Source organism: Dermochelys coriacea, chromosome 8, assembly GCF_009764565.3.
Source record: "Dermochelys coriacea isolate rDerCor1 chromosome 8, rDerCor1.pri.v4, whole genome shotgun sequence".
NCBI lineage: Eukaryota > Metazoa > Chordata > Testudines > Dermochelyidae > Dermochelys > Dermochelys coriacea.
This window is the reverse complement of record NC_050075.1, coordinates 54,040,805-54,057,881: the sequence shown is the minus strand read 5'-3', so window position 1 is coordinate 54,057,881 and position 17,077 is coordinate 54,040,805. Positions and strand designations below refer to the sequence as shown.

General features: G+C 48.4%; 1 protein-coding gene across 1 annotated transcript; it reads left to right on the top strand.

Moving 5' to 3' along the window:
• The first annotated feature begins 241 nt into the window (after positions 1-241).
• Positions 242-16,796, top strand: ZNF648 (zinc finger protein 648). Its single transcript, XM_043491303.1, has 2 exons — positions 242-1,298; positions 12,939-16,796. Exons 1-2 carry the CDS (start codon positions 430-432, stop codon positions 14,737-14,739), a joined length of 2,670 nt encoding a protein of 889 aa, XP_043347238.1. The 5' UTR covers positions 242-429; the 3' UTR covers positions 14,740-16,796.
• Positions 16,797-17,077: the final 281 nt, after the last annotated feature.

Sequence of the window (17,077 nt, the reverse complement as noted above, 5' to 3'; positions counted from 1 at the left end):
TTCAGTTGCTGCAAATCGTGGTTTTCCTTCTCTATGCTACGGGTTTGCACTGGTGCAGCTACTCTGATTACTGGCCACTGATGACTGAAATCAGGGATCGCTAATCCCTGCATAGACAAGGGGTAGGGCTCAGAGGCCCCTAAGGGATGGTGGAGGGGAGATCTGTGAAAGGAATGCTGAGCTCTAAGTTTGTTGAAAAGGGGACTTGCATCTCATGTTTGCGTCTCTTTGGTTTCAGACCTCGGAGGTGCTGGGAGGCATGGATTGTGAGCACACAACAGTTCCTCAGGTCACCACTCATGGCAGTCAGCCCTGCAGGAGTCCAGCTGTGCCTTAACCTGGCAAAGGAAAAGAGTAGGATCGGACAGATCGAGGATTGCCCATGAGTGGAGGGCCTTGCCAGTCATCAGCAAGCAGGGTGAGGACAGAATGATGGTGGACAGTCCTGCAGAATGTGGCCAGGGAAGAGCAGAGTTTAGCAGAGTCTTTGCTGGTTTTGTGCCCACAGAGCTGGCAGCAGTGGCAGAAATCAGCAAGCTTGCCCCTGTACTGAGAGACCGCAAGCCCATGGCAGCTGCTGGTGCCACCACTCTGATCTGCGGGGACTGTGGCAAGAGCTTTGCCAGGAAGTCGGACTTCAAAGTGCACCAGCGGATCCATACGGGTGAGAGGCCCTACAAGTGCTCCTACTGCGGCAAGGGCTTCTACCAGGCTTCCATGGTGCGGCGGCACGAGCGCACACACACTGGCGAGAAGCCCTACCGCTGCTCTGTGTGCGATAAGTCCTTCGCCCGCTCCACCTCGTTGCTGATCCATCAGAACACACACACTGGTGACCGGCCATATGAGTGTCCCTTCTGTGAGAAGACCTTCTCTGACCCCTCCACCCTGCTCCAGCATCGCAAGATGCACATGGGCCTCAAGCCCTTCCATTGCGGCATCTGCAACAAGTCCTTCAGCCAGTCATCCAGCTTCACCTTCCACCGGGCTACTCACACCAATGACCGCCCCTTTGTCTGCTCTGAGTGTGGCAAGGCCTTCATCCGCTCCACTGCCCTGCTTAAGCACCGGCAGACCCATATCCAGAAGGCCTTTCGCTGTGGGGAGTGTGGCAAGGTTTTCCCCAAGCTCTCAGGCCTCCGCTCCCACCAGCGGATGCATGCCCAGGGCCACCGGATAGAGATGGAGTTGCGGGAGGAGGAGCAGAGCCACTGGGATGTTCCCACACTGAGGTTCCAAGCCCATGACCCTCTGCCCCAGGACTGTCCCCTCCCCAGCTTGGCTGTGCAGCCGGAATCCTAATACTGTATATTCAACCCTGCCCAGTTTCACATAGCTGTAGTTGGGTATTGGAGATACTGCCAATGAAAATGTTATGTATGCAGGTCCAAATTCCTCTCCATCCCCCAGACCTGCTGATATTCCACTTTCTAGTACCTGTCCTTCACAACAGACCAGAATTCTCCTCCATATCACATAGACTGGCCACCTTGCTTCCTATCATACCTCTCACTTGTTCCACCTTTCAGAGCTGAATCCCTCTCCATCCTGCTGCAGTTACCTCACTTTCTCAGCCTGTGACCTCATGCAGTCTGATAAGCTAGGTGGGTCATGCTGGGCCAGAACTTCAATGGGAGACCTCCAGGGAAAGCACAGGTAAAAGAGGAAGAGGATTTGGGTGATTTCATCTGTCATTTTTCCCTCTAAGTCAGTACTGAACTAACTAACCTTGGTATTAGGGGCACTGAGCCTCCAACCTAGTGTGGTTATTAAAGGCTCCAAGGCACTTTTTGCAACAGTAGAAATGTTATCAAGAATGTCCTGGCCAAATTCCAGGTTAATTACCCTACTCACTGAACACTCCCACCTAGTTTCACTAGGTCTAGTACTCTTCACTTCACCTCTTGAACTGCTGTGCTGTATCCTAGAAGTGGCTGTATTTCACTGCTGGGCAATGGTATTCCTATGTGTAATTTGTAAAGAATTTGGAATTGGGCTGCGGAGCACCATTTACAGTGTGTGTGGGGGGGATAGATTTCCCCCCATTCCATCTCACCCTCCTCGTCCCCTCTCAGGTTCCCTCCTACTCCCCCCAACCATGAGTCCCTACACCCACCCCCATCTAAATCTGAATGAGTAACTCTAACTTGATGCATGTCATTGCAGCACTGAAACCTGAGTGGCACTGTGACCCTACAGTGCCAGATCACACTGCCACTCACTCAGATTTGACCCAGACACAGTGGTTTTCAAATATTTTTTCTGGGGACCCAGTTGAAGAAAATTGTTGATGCCTGCAACCCAATAGAGCTGGGGATGATGAGTTTGGGGTGTGGGAAGGGCTCAGGACTGGGGCAGAGGGTTGGGGTTTGGGCAGAGGTCAGCGCTTTGGGCTGGGGGTGCAGGCTCAGGTGGGGCCGGGGATGAGGGGTTTGGGGTGCAGGAAGGGGTTCTGGGTTGGGGGGGCTCAGGGCTGGGGCAGGGGATTGGGGTGCAGGAGGGGGTCAGGGCTCTGGGTGCAAGTAGGGTGACCCAATGTCTCAATTTTATAGGAACAGCCCCGATCTTTGGGGCTTTTTCTTATATAGGCTCCTATTACCCCCCCCCACCCCCGTCCTGATTTTTCACACTGCTGTCTGATCAGCCTAGATGCAAGCTCTGGGGTGGGGCCAGGGATGAGGCATTTGGGGTGCAGGAAGGGGTTCCAGGTTGGGGAGGGGCTCAAGGCTGGGGCAGGGAATTAGGGAACAGACTTACTTCTGGTGGCTCCCGGTCAGCAGTGCAGCCGGGGCGCAGAGGCAGGCTTCCTGCCTGTCCTGCACCGCAGACTGCGCTGCACCCCGGAAGCAGCCAGCAGCAGGTCCAGCTCCTAGGCAGAGGCTCACAAGTGGCTTTGCGCGACTCTCGCCCACAGGCACAGCTCCCCCTTCCAGTGCAGTCTCAGTGCTCAGGGCGGGGGCAGCGCGCGGATCCCCTGGGCCCCCTGCCTAGAAGCTGGACCTGCTGCTGGCTGCTTCTGGGGTGCAGCGCGGTGTTGAAACAGGTAGGCACTAGCCTGCCTTAGCTGGGCAGCACCACCAATGGGACTTTTAACGTCCCGGTCGGTGGGACTGACCAGAGTGACCCAATGCCTGACATGCCGTGACTCAGTACTGGGTCATGACTCGAAGTTTGGAAAATGCTGCCCTATCATGATGAAAGGATGGCTAGGCCAAATGTGAGCGAGTGGCATTATGACCTGGCACATAGGGTTGCAGCACCACTCGGAGTTGGCCTGGCCAAAAAGTGGTTGGGCGATGGCCCGAGTGATCCCCCTACACTACAGCCAATGCTGTTGGAATCTTTCTGAGAGAACGGCCCAATAATAAAAAGTAAGATTATTACTGTATCTCTCATCCATTCCCCTTTTGAGGTGGCAAAATTTGCAGATGATACAAAATACTAAAGATAGACCCAGACGGACTGCAAAGAGCTACAAAAGGATCTCTCAAAGCTGGGTGATGGCAACAAAATGGCAGATGAAATTTAATGTTGATAAATGCAAAACAGTGCACATTGGAAAGCATAATCCCAACTATACATATAAAATGATGGGGTCTAAATTAGCGGTTACCACTCAAGAAAGTGATCTTGGAGTCACTGTGGATAGTTCTCTGAAAACATCCACTCTATATGCAGAGGCATTCAAGAAAGCGAACAGAATGCTGGGAATAATTAAGAAAGGGATAGAAAATAGGACAGAAAATATAATGTTGCGTCTATATAAATCCATGGTATGCCCACATCTTGAATACTGTGAGCAGATGTGGTCGCCCCATCTCAAAAATGTATTGGAATTGGAAAAGGTTCAGAAAAGGGCAACAAAAATTATTAGGGGTATGGAACTGCTTCCCTATGAGGAGAGATTAATAAGTTTGGTTTCAGAGTAGCAGCCATGTTAGTCTGTATCCACAAAAAGAACAGGAGTACTTGTGGCACCTTAGAGACTAACAAATTTATTTGAGCATAAGCTTTCGTGGGCTACAGCCCACTTCATCAGATGCATAGAATGGAACATATAGTAAGAAGATCTATATACATACAGAGAACATGAAAAGGTGGAAGTTGCCATACCAACTCTAAGAGGCTAATTAGTTGGTATGGCAACTTCCACCTTTTCATGTTCTCTGTATGTATATAGATCTTCTTACTATATGTTCCATTCTATGCATCTGATGAAGTGGGCTGTAGCCCACGAAAGCTTATGCTCAAATAAATTTGTTAGTCTCTAAGGTGCCACAAGTACTCCTGTTTATTTATAAGACTGGGACTTTTCAGCTCGGAAAAGAGATGGCTAACCGGAGATATGATTGAGGTCTATAAAATCAAGACTGGTGAAGAGAAAGCAGACAAGGAAGTGTTGTTTACTACTACTCATAACACAAGAACTAGGGTTCACCAATGAAATTAATAGGCAACAGATTTAAAACAAATAAAAAGGAAGTATTTCTTCACACAACGCACACTCAACCTGTGGAACTCCTTGTCAGAGGATATTGTAAAGACCAAGACCATAACAGGGTTCAAAAAAGAACTAGATAAATTCATGGAGGATAGGTGCATCAATGGCTATTAGCCAGGATGGGCAGGAATGGTATCCCTAGCCTCTTTGCCAAAAGCTGGGAATGAGCAACAGGGGTGGATCACTTGATGATTACCTGTTCTGTTCATTCCCTCTGGGGCACCTGGCACTGGCCACTGTCGGAAGACAGGATACTAGGCTAGATGGACCTTTGGTCTGACCCAGTAGGGCCATTCTTATGTTCCATCCCAGACAGATCTGCTGTTACCTCACTGGAAGCCTGATTCTAAAGTGTTATGTTCATCCAGGCAGGGAACAGAAACATGCCATGAGCCCTGTTTCAGAAAAAAAGCTGTCAAGATGTTTTTTCCCCTTTTTCTCCTCCATCAACATTTTGAGCAAAAATATTCAGAAAATTTCAACCAACTTTTAAAATGACTGATCAGGAATTGATTGCCCAGCTCTGCCATCTGTCTCTCAGTATGGACCCTTCTCTCTGTCCATCTCTCACAGATCAATGGGAGGAGGAAGGTAAATAGAGGAGAGGGGATGTGCAGAAAGGGCTGGTTAGGTATAAAAGAAAGGAGTGATGTTTTATTGAACCAAGGGTGCAGATGCTTTTGGAACTCCAACTTCCCCTTTTCACCCACTGGGATGAGAGGAGCTAAATACAATGCAGCTTTAATGCCTAGAGAGGGAAGTTGGGTGTGAGGAGGTGAAAAGAGACCTGAATCAGAGGGTGGGTTGGGAGGTTTGAGCCTGGAGTCTTTGATCATGGTCTATGCTGCAGAATTTGAAAACATCTGCTACAGGGGAGTCCTCCCATAACTAGGTCATTTGTTTCCCCACAAAGCAATTTTCCTGTAACTTCTCCATAAGCGGAGGGTCCCTGTCACCAGAATTCCCGTTTGCACACTGGAATTCATGGGAACAAAGCAGGACTTTCATTTTACTTCACAACACGAGGGGTGGCTTGCAAAATGCCAATTCCTTGTGAGCAGTTGTCACTATATTACTGAAATCTGCTTCTCCCTGGTGTAATGGGATAAGCAAGGGGGCAACACTTGCCTGTGGGGAGGTGAAGCAGTTCCAGACTTCTCACCTTTAACATAGTACCAGCCCTTTTCTTTTCAGCTTAGCTCTAAGGAAATCAAGCACCAACTTCTAGCCCTGCTCTTATCAGCTCCAAGATCTCCGTGCTCCCCTTTTGCCTGCTGAGGACCAGTCCCCAATCTCTCAAGTGTTTGAATCATTGGATGTAGACAATGGGAGGCGTGTTTCAATCCAGCAGAGACCTTCCTCTTGTTACAATTTCAACATGGCCAGCAAAGAGGCTGCCTCTCTCCTAGTGTTCTGCGCTCAACTTGCTGTCTCTGAAACCACTTGGAACCCATTCAACCTGCAGCCCTGCCAATCTCATTTGGACCACACAGCACCCTCTCACCCAATGCTGGGAGTCTGCTGGGCAGTCTCTGGTGCCACTTGGAGCCCTCCAGTTTGTTGTAAAGGGTCCTTCTAGATTAGCATGATGATGAGTTCCTGCCATTTCTCTGGAAACCGTTTTTCCAAGTGCTCCCAATTCAAATTTCGTTCTTCTTTGAAACCAGAAGAAATCTCCCATCCTGAAAAACGTTCAGCCCGGGAGTCCAGGATGATGCCCGTGTTATCATGTGCTCTTTGTATTTTGCACTTGTTTTTTCCTTTTCTTCTTCCGGGGGAAGAGAAAAGAGTTGAACACAGACTGTAATTTACTGAAACCCAATGGGAGAGAGGGGTGTCTCCTCATCAAATCTTCCTCCTCTCTTGCAGCAAGAGGTGGCTCAGATAAAGCAGCTTTGATGGATATGGGGGAGAGAGAAATATTACCTGGTGATTGTTTTTCTGCATCTCATCAGTACCCTCCCCACCCCCATTTGGAACTGAGCAAGTGATAGGGAGGAACAGTAACATATTAGTTCCAAGATGATCTATTGAGGCCTTAGAATTTAGAGAGTGTGAAATGTCCAAACAGAGATGTGGTAGATCAAAGGCTAGGCAGCAGCAGCAAAATGGGATCCATTATAGACCCACTTGTGAGATTTCTGAGACTCCAAACTGCTAGAGGTGTGCTGGCAGTGGTAAGGAAGAGAAATCAACCTATACATTTCATCCTCTTCTAGTCCTGCTGCCAGGGTCTCTGGCCTGGCAGTGATTGCCTCCCACTCTAGTCTTGCTGGCAGGAAGGTGGGGGCATGGAATAGGCTGTGGGCTGACAAGTAGCCACAGCTGACCTGTATGACTCTGCATGATCACTACCATTGCTTGGGCCTGATCATGTTGTCAGCAACTTTGGAAGAGTCCATATTTATTTTAATAAACAATTACATGAGAATGGAACATTTCCTGAGGATGCTGCTATCGAGAACTAAGCAATGCAGAGCAGGCAAGTAGCTAAGACACTGCCACCTCATTGTGATGAAACAAAATCTTTGTTACTAATCGTTTCTCTTCTCTAGTCAGAATAAAACATTCAGTTTGTGATTAAAAAAATCCTTCTGTGTCTATCTAAACTTCAAGTGTCCTGATGGCTAAACTGAGCAACATGAAAGTGTGGTGCCAGACCTGGGGTGAGGTGCAGCTATTGAGACCCTTCTGCTTCCCTGGGTGCTAGAATTCAAACCCCAGTACAGAGGGGACTTGAGTTCCAAATTTTGATTGGCAGGGCGATGGAACCTTGTGAGTCCTGATGTAGGTGGTTCTCTATAAACATGCAGTGTACAGGGACATGTATATACAGTAGTGTGCTTTCTGACAGACATGGCTGTATGCATACATATACCAGTGCCTAGAAGTAGGGCATAGTGTGTGATATGTGCATAAGGGCATGCTGGAGGTATGTGCACAAGTGTATATAGTGAAGTTAAATGGCCTGTGGTATACAGGAGGTTTGACTAGAGCAGGGGTGTGCAAACTTTTTGGCTTGAAGGCCACATCTGGGTGGGGAAATTGCATGCAGGGCTATGAACGTAGGGCTGGGGCAGGGGGTTGGGGTGTGGGAGGGAGTGCAGGGTGTGGGTGCGGTGTGCAGGAAGGGGTCAGGGCAGGGGCTTGAGATGCAGGAGGGGTGTGGCAGAGAGCTCAGGGCAGGGAGTTGGGGTGTGGGAGTACAGGAGGGGTTCGGTGTACTCACCTGGAGTGGCTCTGGGGTGACAGCACCGCGCAGTGGGGCTAAGGCAGGCTCCCTGCCTGCCCTGGCCCCGTGCCGCTCTCAAAGTGGTTGGCATCACATCCCTACGGTCCTGGGGGGAGGGGGAGGCAGAGGGTTCTGTGCGCTGCTCTTGCCTGCAGGTACCTCCCCCGAAGTTCCCATTGGCTGCGGTTCCCTGTTTCTGGCCAATGGGAGCTGTGGGGGGCAGTGCCTGCAGGTGAGAACAGTGCATGGAGCCCTCTTCCCCCACCCCCGGGACCTGGCTTCCAGGAGCGATGTGGGGTCCGCTGTGTCATGGGGATGGCAATCTCACGGGCCGGATCCAAAGCCCTTATGGGCCGTAGTTTGCCCACCCCTGAACTAGAGGATGTAATGATCCCTACTTGCCTTAAACTCTGTGAATTTATAAATTCATTTATGGAGTGCAGGTAGGTGCTATGTACAGTGGGAAGGGGCTAGTGCAGATATGTGTGCATGTATTTAGAGAGCAGGGTTTGATTGAATTCTTGTCCTATTTTTTGTCTGTCAATGGGACAAAATTAAAAATATGCAGAACTTCAGCATCACTATTGCAGACACACACAAGCAAGTGATTAAAATAAAAACACTTCTCCTAACTATGTCAGGTTGTCCCTCTCTGACCCAGGTCTCATGCCCCCTCACAGTCACGCCTCTTGATCCTCCTTTCTGTCCAAACCCAGGCTCCGCCAAATAAGGTGCAAGGACTATTTCCCTGTACTCCCATATCCAGATCCAAAAATGAACTTCATAACATATTCCTCCATAACTAGATCTCCATCTCCAAATAATCATCTCTCTCATATCTTCTGTAGCCCTCTCTGGCAGCATAAACCCCTCTCCATCTGATTCCCTGCCCCCAGGTACATTTCCATAAAAGATTATATTAGCATAACTCGTGCAACAATTGTGTGATTTATGAATCAGAAATAGCATTTTGTTGTGGAACTGTCTTAAAAGCAGGCATTGTAAATGCTGAAGCCAATCTCAGAGAATAATAAAATATTACATAAGTCTTTCAAGTACTGTGGCTGAATTTTAAAAGAGAACTAGTTAATTTCATGCTAACAATTAGTTTTGCAAGCTAAAGTAATGATAAAAACTATCATATCTCATGCTTCAGGGCAGAAATTAATTGCCTCTGGGGGTCAGGAAGGAACTTTTACCTACACCTGGTCAAAAAACTTTTTTTTTTTAAAAGGAGAAATGGACTTTTGAGGAAAAGGAACATTTTCATGAAAATTCTTTGTAATTTTTTAACAGACTGAACTGAAACAAACATTTTTGTTTTGGTTTTGAATTGAAAAGTTACTAAAAACCAAACCTGAAATGCAGATTTTGAGTTCAAATAAACTAAATTAATTTTTTATTTTGATTTATTGAAAACTTTAAAACGGTGAAAAAAATTGTAGCAAAATTGAAAAAAAGTTGGCTTTGCTCGAAAATTGTCTTTGAAACACCATTCTTTGACAAGCCTGAGTTCACTCTTTTCTCTGTCCCCGAGGGAGAACTGCACAGTTGGCTAGCGGCATTATAAGTGCGGTTTCTCATCCCTCTGGAGCTTCAGTTAATTGTCCCTGCTGAAAGCAGAACGCAGATTAGCCTCCATGGACCAAGTTGTGATTGAGCATGGCAAACCCTGTCTTTCTGTAGTTCTAAATCTGGCAGTCCTTTTCTATATTTTAATACACTTTGAAAACGTGCATGGGATAGGTGGCAGGCTGTCCAGTTTGGAAACTGAAGCCTCTGTTAATCAAGAGAACAGATATAGCACAGACTGCTGCAGTGTGAACTTCCTTCACAATATCCAAGCCACTGTCTCAAACTCACCCCTGAAGGGACTGCCTCTAGGAGTCACAGGAGAGTTCTGTCTCCCTGGCCCATTCAGTCCACAAAAAAGCATGCAAATTAGCATTGATTGTGATGGTGGGCTTCAGAGTAGACACCTGTTCTGGCCATGGAAACTGGCCTGAAAACATTAACTCATTTCTCAAAAGCCATCGGATGAGAAATACTTTCCAATCAATGCCAAAATGGGCCACTGAACATGTGGTTTGCGGATGAAAGTGAACAGATCAGATTCAATCCCATGAGCAGCTATCCAGTACCCTTGACAGCCCCCTTTAAAGAGTTCAAATGCACCGGAAATAAAAATGTCCAAGTAAACATTTTTAGATGAGGGAGTGGAAGGGAACTTGGACTGTTCTACAGGTCAGCTTCACGAGAGCAAAATGTATCTGCTTCTGCTACCCCAAGGGAAGAAGTTACAATTGAAGAATCTCTCCTTCCTGGTATGAATAGGGATGGGGTGGTCTTTTTAAAAGAAGAGGACCAGTGTTTTGGAAGCACAAGATTCCAGAGCATTTAAACAAAGAAATAAAGGTTAAAACTATTTAATTCCTAGTGAGAGGAGGAGAATCACTGCTGCAGAAGTCAGAGAACTGAATGGTGTGTGTGATCTGGGTCAGTAAGGGGAGGAAGGAGTGGGAGAACAGAGGATGACTGCAGGAAGGTTCAGACACTGAAAGAGACGCACACCAGGATTTTGGGGCTGGAGTGATTGGTTTACACTGTGACTAAGCAACAATCAACTGGGGCACATACAAATATCTGAAAGGTGTAATTATTAGGGAGGAAGGGAGATTAATTAGCATAATAAACTAGGACGTAACGAAGAGCGATAGGATGGAGTCAATATAGGAACACGTAGGATGAATATTAGGAAAAACTTTCAGACAGGGAGCTCTATCAGCCTATGGGTTAATCTCCTAATAGAAGTGGAAGCCACCTTTCAATTCAGAGTGGACAAAAATCTATCTGGCTCAGAGTCCATTTCCATCACTGAAATCTATAGAGGGAGAGAGGGAGGAGGAGTGAACTGGAAGAATGGCTCAGTCAGGCAGTCAGACAGGGCAGCCCTGCTGTATTTCCCAGGCTGCTCTCTGTGATGCAGGCAGGAAGGTTGTGTGTATTCACAGGCCCCACCTCCTGAGGCTCTGCAGCTGCTAGACTGGACACAAAAGGGTGAGACAGACACTGATACGTTTGCCACTGCTGCTTTGCACCAAACTCCCCGCCTTTCCTCGTTCCTAACCTGGAGCAGATGATCCCATGGGGGCAGCCGCCTGGGACACACCTGTACTTAAATACCAGGGTGAGTCATTGCAGCTAGACCTGGGCTTAATGGGAAATGGGGAGAGGCAGGCCAGAAATCAATAGGGAAAGAGAAATGGGAGGGGGAGCTTTATGAAAAATATCTCAGAGGGCACAGACTGGAGGCAGCTGGGCTCTCAAGGCCTGACGTCTGGTACTTGCTGCAGTCAGACCTAGTTTCCTCCAGGTGGTCCATGCATTGCATTTGGGACCAAATCTGTTTTTTCAGGCTGCTGAGGATCAGGAGCGAGAGCTCACCCTCACCCTGTGGGCAGCTTTAGATTTCTACAGAAGTCTCTATGCTTGTGTCTCACTGTGTCATACACCTGGGGAGATGCAGAGACTTGGACAGTTTTTCCCCAGGTAAACACAGGAACTTGTTCATGACACAGAGAGCCCTGTGTTCCACAAATGCCTGCAAATCCTGGAGACTGAACAGCTCTGGTAAGATTGCTGGAGTTGCAGCCAATCTCCTGTAAATTATCCAAGGAAGCTCTGGAAATACTGCAAAATTAGATTCAGGAGAAAGAAGTGAGGGGGAGCTATTTTTTGTTTGCAATTGCTGTCTGTGACCAAGACTTCATAGTGTCAGCGTTCCTGGGTTGTTTATATGCTTGAGAACAAATTTTCTGCATTGGCCACTGTCAGTGGAGAGTAGCATTCCTTTGCTATTCCTCTATGGTTAGGTTTACTTTTGCCACCCTTAGAACTGACTGCTTGATTGGGTTGGCCAAACCATGTCTGTATTGCCATCCAGTAGCATTAAAGGTATAAAGTCTTGCTGCTTTGACACACCTCACATTAACTCTGTATGGGCCCTTATGCACAGCACTCTGAAGTCTGAATCAAACAACTGCTAAGTGCAGAGCCCTAAACCTGTCCACAAATTACATGCACACTCTAGTAAAATAACTATGGGCCCCATCACAGCATAGATCCTTGAGTGGCTGAGCTGTTCGGTGCCCCTTTTTGCTCCACCACTGGCAGCAGGTGTACACTTTGTATCCAGGGAGTTATTCCATTATGGATCTTATCTCCAGCTATAGGCACTGTACATTCAAGAACTTTCAGTAGTGAACAAACCCTCAGGGTGGCATCAGGCAGGTGTCTTTATTAGCCTATTTTGTGGTCATTTTTTACATGCATCTTGCAGTAAAGCAAGGGAAGAGAAAGTGTTATTATTCGAGGGGAGAACTGAGAGCTCCTGATGTTCTGAAAGTCAGTTCTCTGATTTCTTGCCCTCTTCCTATTTTTATTTCTATAGCAAAACTTTGAATTAACTGGCTTCCCTTGTTAGTATCAAGTCCTCAAAGCATCAGATTCTCCATAAAATAGAGAGAGACTGTGGTTTGCTTCCCAGAAATCTTCCTGACTCAGACCTTCTGTCAGAGAAATTAACTTTTATTCCTTACCCAGCATTCTAGATGTCTTAGCTCCCTGGTAATCAAGAGAAACAGCAGTTTGATATCCAGCACCATAGTGCATCAGGACCTCCATAATTAAGAGCATCTGTTTGCTTCCTGGTGCTCCTGTGTTTAGAAAGCAGAAAAATAGATACGTTGTTTTTAAAACACAGAAGAGAGGCAATTGTCTTAAAATAGAAAGATAGAAATTAAAACAACAGTATCCTGGGTTAGAACAAAGTAACAAACAGAAGATGAGCTTTACATAGTGAGCTTTAAGAATAAACTAAAATTAGTAACGAGGGAAAGGATTAAAAAAATAGTACCAGCTAACAAGATGTGTATCCCAGATCACCTCTAAAATGCTGCTTGTTTGTTTGTCTCTGTTATCGTAGCCAGTCTTGTATTTTCCCTTCTCTTTGAGGAAGTAATGAGCCACCCCTTTTTGAACAGCGCCTGGCACAGTAAGCCCTTAGCCCAACTGGGAACTTTGGGTGTCAATGTAATAATGATCCTTAGCTGCTTTCTGTTCCTCACAAATGTCCCCATCCTCTGTCCATTCATCTCTTGTTCTAAAATACAGGTCACTTACCCTGAGGTCAGCTTCAGGCTGAAGGATCCTGAAAGCAGATATTCAGAAGCAGAAGTGGAAAATGGCAAGCATAGAATGCTCTGAGAGACGGGACCAGGAGTACCCCAGCAGCAGTTTGGCTCAGGGATCCTATGGGGACAGAAAGAGGACCACGAACACATGGTGTGAAAATGATGAAGGCAATGAGGAGGAGGACGCTGAGGAAAGCGACAGTGATCGTTTTGGGAGCGGCATGCAGAAAGACCAAGATCTGGTGTCCAGCAGCTCCATGCCGAGGGAGAGTAAGGCAGAGGACCTTCTGTGTGAGGAAGACGAGGTCTTTTATGAGACCTTCACCCTTATCAATGCCAATGGCGTGGCCAAGAAGTTGAACATGATGGTCAGTCTTCGCACCAAGAGTGATGAAGACGATGAGGAAAGCAGCAAGGAGACATTGTGTCAGAAGTGGCACAGCCGGCCAGCGAGGAAGCCTGCTGTTCTTCGGCGCAGCCCGCAGGGCATAAAGCACTTTGGCAGGGTGCTGCCAAGCTCAACGGAGTACGTGGACACTGTGGTTACCCTGGACAGCGATTTGGACGACCCAGCCAGGGACAGCCTGCCGTGCAATGGCATGGAAAGCATCAAGAGCTATATGACCAGGAAAGTAGAGGGAGGGGTGTTCCCAGGAAATCCAAGTACGGACTTCAGCAAGCCAGGCGGGAGCAAAGAGCTTCCCCTGAAAAGAAAGAGAGGGGTGAAGTGGCTGAACCCAAAAGCAGCCAACAAGCCATCTGAGACAGCGGGCAGTGTGGGGGCCCTGAAAGCAGCCACGGTCAGAAGGGTCAGGACTGGGGCACAGCAGGTGGGCAGCAGCGAGGCGGAGGAGCGGCCTTACAAATGCATGCAGTGTGGACGGGCCTTTAAGAAATCCAGCAACCTCCTGAGCCATATCGACACACACAGTGGGGCCAAGCCCTATGCCTGCGAGCTGTGCGGCAAGGCCTACTCACACCAGGGTACCCTGCAGCAGCACAAGCGTTTGCACACAGGCGAGCGCCCCTACAAGTGCCCGTTCTGCATCAAGGCCTACACCTGGTCCTCGGACTACCGTAAACACATCCGCACGCACACCGGCGAGAAGCCCTACAAGTGCCTGGACTGCGAGAAGGCCTTTGTGCGCTCCTCGGACTTGCGCAAGCACCAGCGCAACATGCACAGCAATGACAAGCCTTTCCCCTGCCAGGAGTGCGGCAAGACCTTCAACAAGCCACTCTCGTTACTGCGCCACCAACGCACCCATCTGGGTGAGAAGCCTTTCCACTGCCCTGACTGCGGCAAGGAGTTTGCTGTGGCCAGCCGCATGGTGGAGCACCAGCGCATCCACACAGGTGAGCGTCCCTACTCCTGTGCCATCTGCGGCAAATCTTTCACCAAGTCCTCCAACCTCTTCGAGCACCAGACGCTGCACACTGGTGAGCGCCCCTTCAAGTGCTCTGAATGTGGCATGGCCTTTGCCCAGTCTTCGCGTCTCATCCGCCACCAGCGCATCCACACCGGCGAGCGGCCCTTCGCCTGTGCCGAGTGCGGACAGGCCTTCGCCCGCTCCTCCACCCTCAAGAGGCACCAGCAGATCCATAGCGGGGAGAAGGCCTACCTGTGCTCAGACTGCGGTAAGGCCTTCCGCCATGCCTCGCAGCTTACCCAGCACATGCGGGTGCACTCAGGGGAGCGGCCCTACCAGTGCGCCCAGTGTGCCAAGGCCTTCACTCAGTCCACCCACCTCATCCGCCACCAGGCCAAGCATGGTGCCAGCAATGGGGAGCCATTCTCCTCTTCCGACGAGTGAGTCCCTCCCTAGGGGGGCAGCTGACACCAGGCACTCAACGCACCTGTCTGCTGAGGGGCCAAATACAACGGACCTGGGCTTCATCAGGTAGAGCAAATATGAGAGAGGGTTTGTACGCAACATGGAGCAGGCACCACTCTCTGACCAAGTTGCTTGTTGACTAGAGGAGGAGATCTGCAAGTACTTGTCTTCATAAATGCACATGAAAGGACTCAACCAGAGCCCTCCTGTGACAGGGGATTCAGACGAGGAGAGAGATTATGAAGAATACACCCACCTTGTCATCTGTCCAGGCACCAAGTTCAGCTGTTTACCAAGATCTTCCTGCTGGACAAAAGTTCAAAAGCACATCCCAAACTGACTGACACTCCATAGCTGTTGCTCCTTCATGGGCCCTCATGCCAATTCCTGCTGCCCCTTCAAGTGTAGTTCTACTCCGAAAAGGGACTAGGTAAGAAAATGGCAGATCCGCTCCCAGTACATGTGTTCAGAGTTGCATCTGACACAACACTGCTTTTTACTCCTGTTTGCCCTGCAGAGCCAGCTCAGCTAATGGAGTGTGAGCTGGAGTCTATTCCTACTTGTGTGTCCTTAAGAGAATGGTTAATAAGGAGCTGTCTACATGTAGAAATCATACTGGTTTCACTAAATAGATTTAAAAATACACTTTTGGTTAAAATGATGCAAGACAAAACATACATTCCATGCAGTTCGTGTGAAACACTTTGGAAGGAAACAGGATGGAATAGGGATCACTTAGGGCATGGTTTACGTGTAGAGTCTCTGTTACTGGTGATGATGCAGGAGAAGGGAAAAACCCTTCTTGATTCTCAGAGCCCAGGTTGCATGTGCAGTTCTGTCAGCTACAAAATATATCTTATTACTTGTAAGTTGCACACAAATCACACACAGAATGTAAATATGGAACCCAACTATGTCATTTTTAGAGATCCCTTTGTCAGAGCATAACTGCACTTTGAGATATTATAATCTCCATAATGAGGAGTAGCCAGCCTGTCAACAAACAGCTTTCCTGAAGTACCCCTCATATGATACCATGAAAAACAAAACAAACATGTAATTCCAAACAAATATATGTACTGTGGGATACTTATAAATGAAGGCACTGGCATCATTCCCTTCTTACTGGCCTGTTGCTAGGAAAAGGATGAAAGCACTTTTTAAATGGGGTTGTGCTGGCCATGGCTGGCTGAATTATTGACACTGTACACAGTGATTTTCCAATAACTGCAGAGATACTGGGTTGCAAATGCACAACTGATCAGTTTTTGTCTCGTCTTGGGTCTGATCCTGCACCGCTGAAGCTGATGGGTGTTTTCGCCAGTGGGAGCAAGAGCAACCCCCCACAGCTCAATTCTGCATGTGAAGTATTCATAGCTCCAGATAGCTCTGCTTTAAAACGTCTGTCTGTCCTCAAGACTTTCCAGCAAGTGGCATCCCAATTAAGCAGAATTAGCTTCTGATTAAGCAGCAGTCCCATTCCTTGCTGTTTTATTACCAGTTAGCTTCAGTCGGTTCCCTAATTACGCAGACTTAACAAAGTCAACTTTCTTTTAGTGTCTTTCTCTCTCTGTTGGTGAAGCTAGCTTTCTGAATGTGAACCAGTCTTTCTGAGTCTGCAGACAGCCAGCTCCAATGTCTCTGCTGCTGCTCAAAAACTTTACTGGCTACTAGCACACTGGAGTTCCACTGCTGCTTTTCAGAAACTGATGGGCAGCAGTGAAGATGTTAGGCATCTTGTCAATTTCATGGGCGTGAGAAAGCTAGGAATAGCCTAAGAGGTGACACTGGAGTTACTCACCAGGGAGGAGAACCCAAAAAGCAGAGGTTGTGGGAGACTTCTTCCTCTCACCTTCCTGGCAGCTGTCAAGAAGAGGATTTTCCCATCCTGCAACAGACTGGTGGCTCTAAAGGAGTGAGAGAAGAGACAGAAAGCTCCTTCCTCCCTTCCAGCTGCTAAAGCAGGGGTGGGCAAACTTTTTGGCCCGAGGGCTACATCTGGGTGGGGAAATTGCAAGCAGGGCCATGAATGTAGGGCTGGGGGAGGGGGTTGGGGTGCGGGAAGGAGTGCAGGGTGTGGGAGGGGGTGCAGTATGCAGGAGCAGGCTCAGGGTGCAGGAGGGGTGCAGGGTGTGACGGGCCTCAAGGCAAGGGGTTGGGTGCGGCAGGGGGCTCAGGGCAGGGAGTTGGGGTGTGGGGTGCAGGAGGGGTGCAGGCTCTGGCCTGGTGCCGCTTACCTGGAGTGGCTCCGGGGTAGCAGCAGCAGAATGGGGGACAGAACAGGGAAACCGTGGCCAATGGGAGCTTTGGGGGAGGT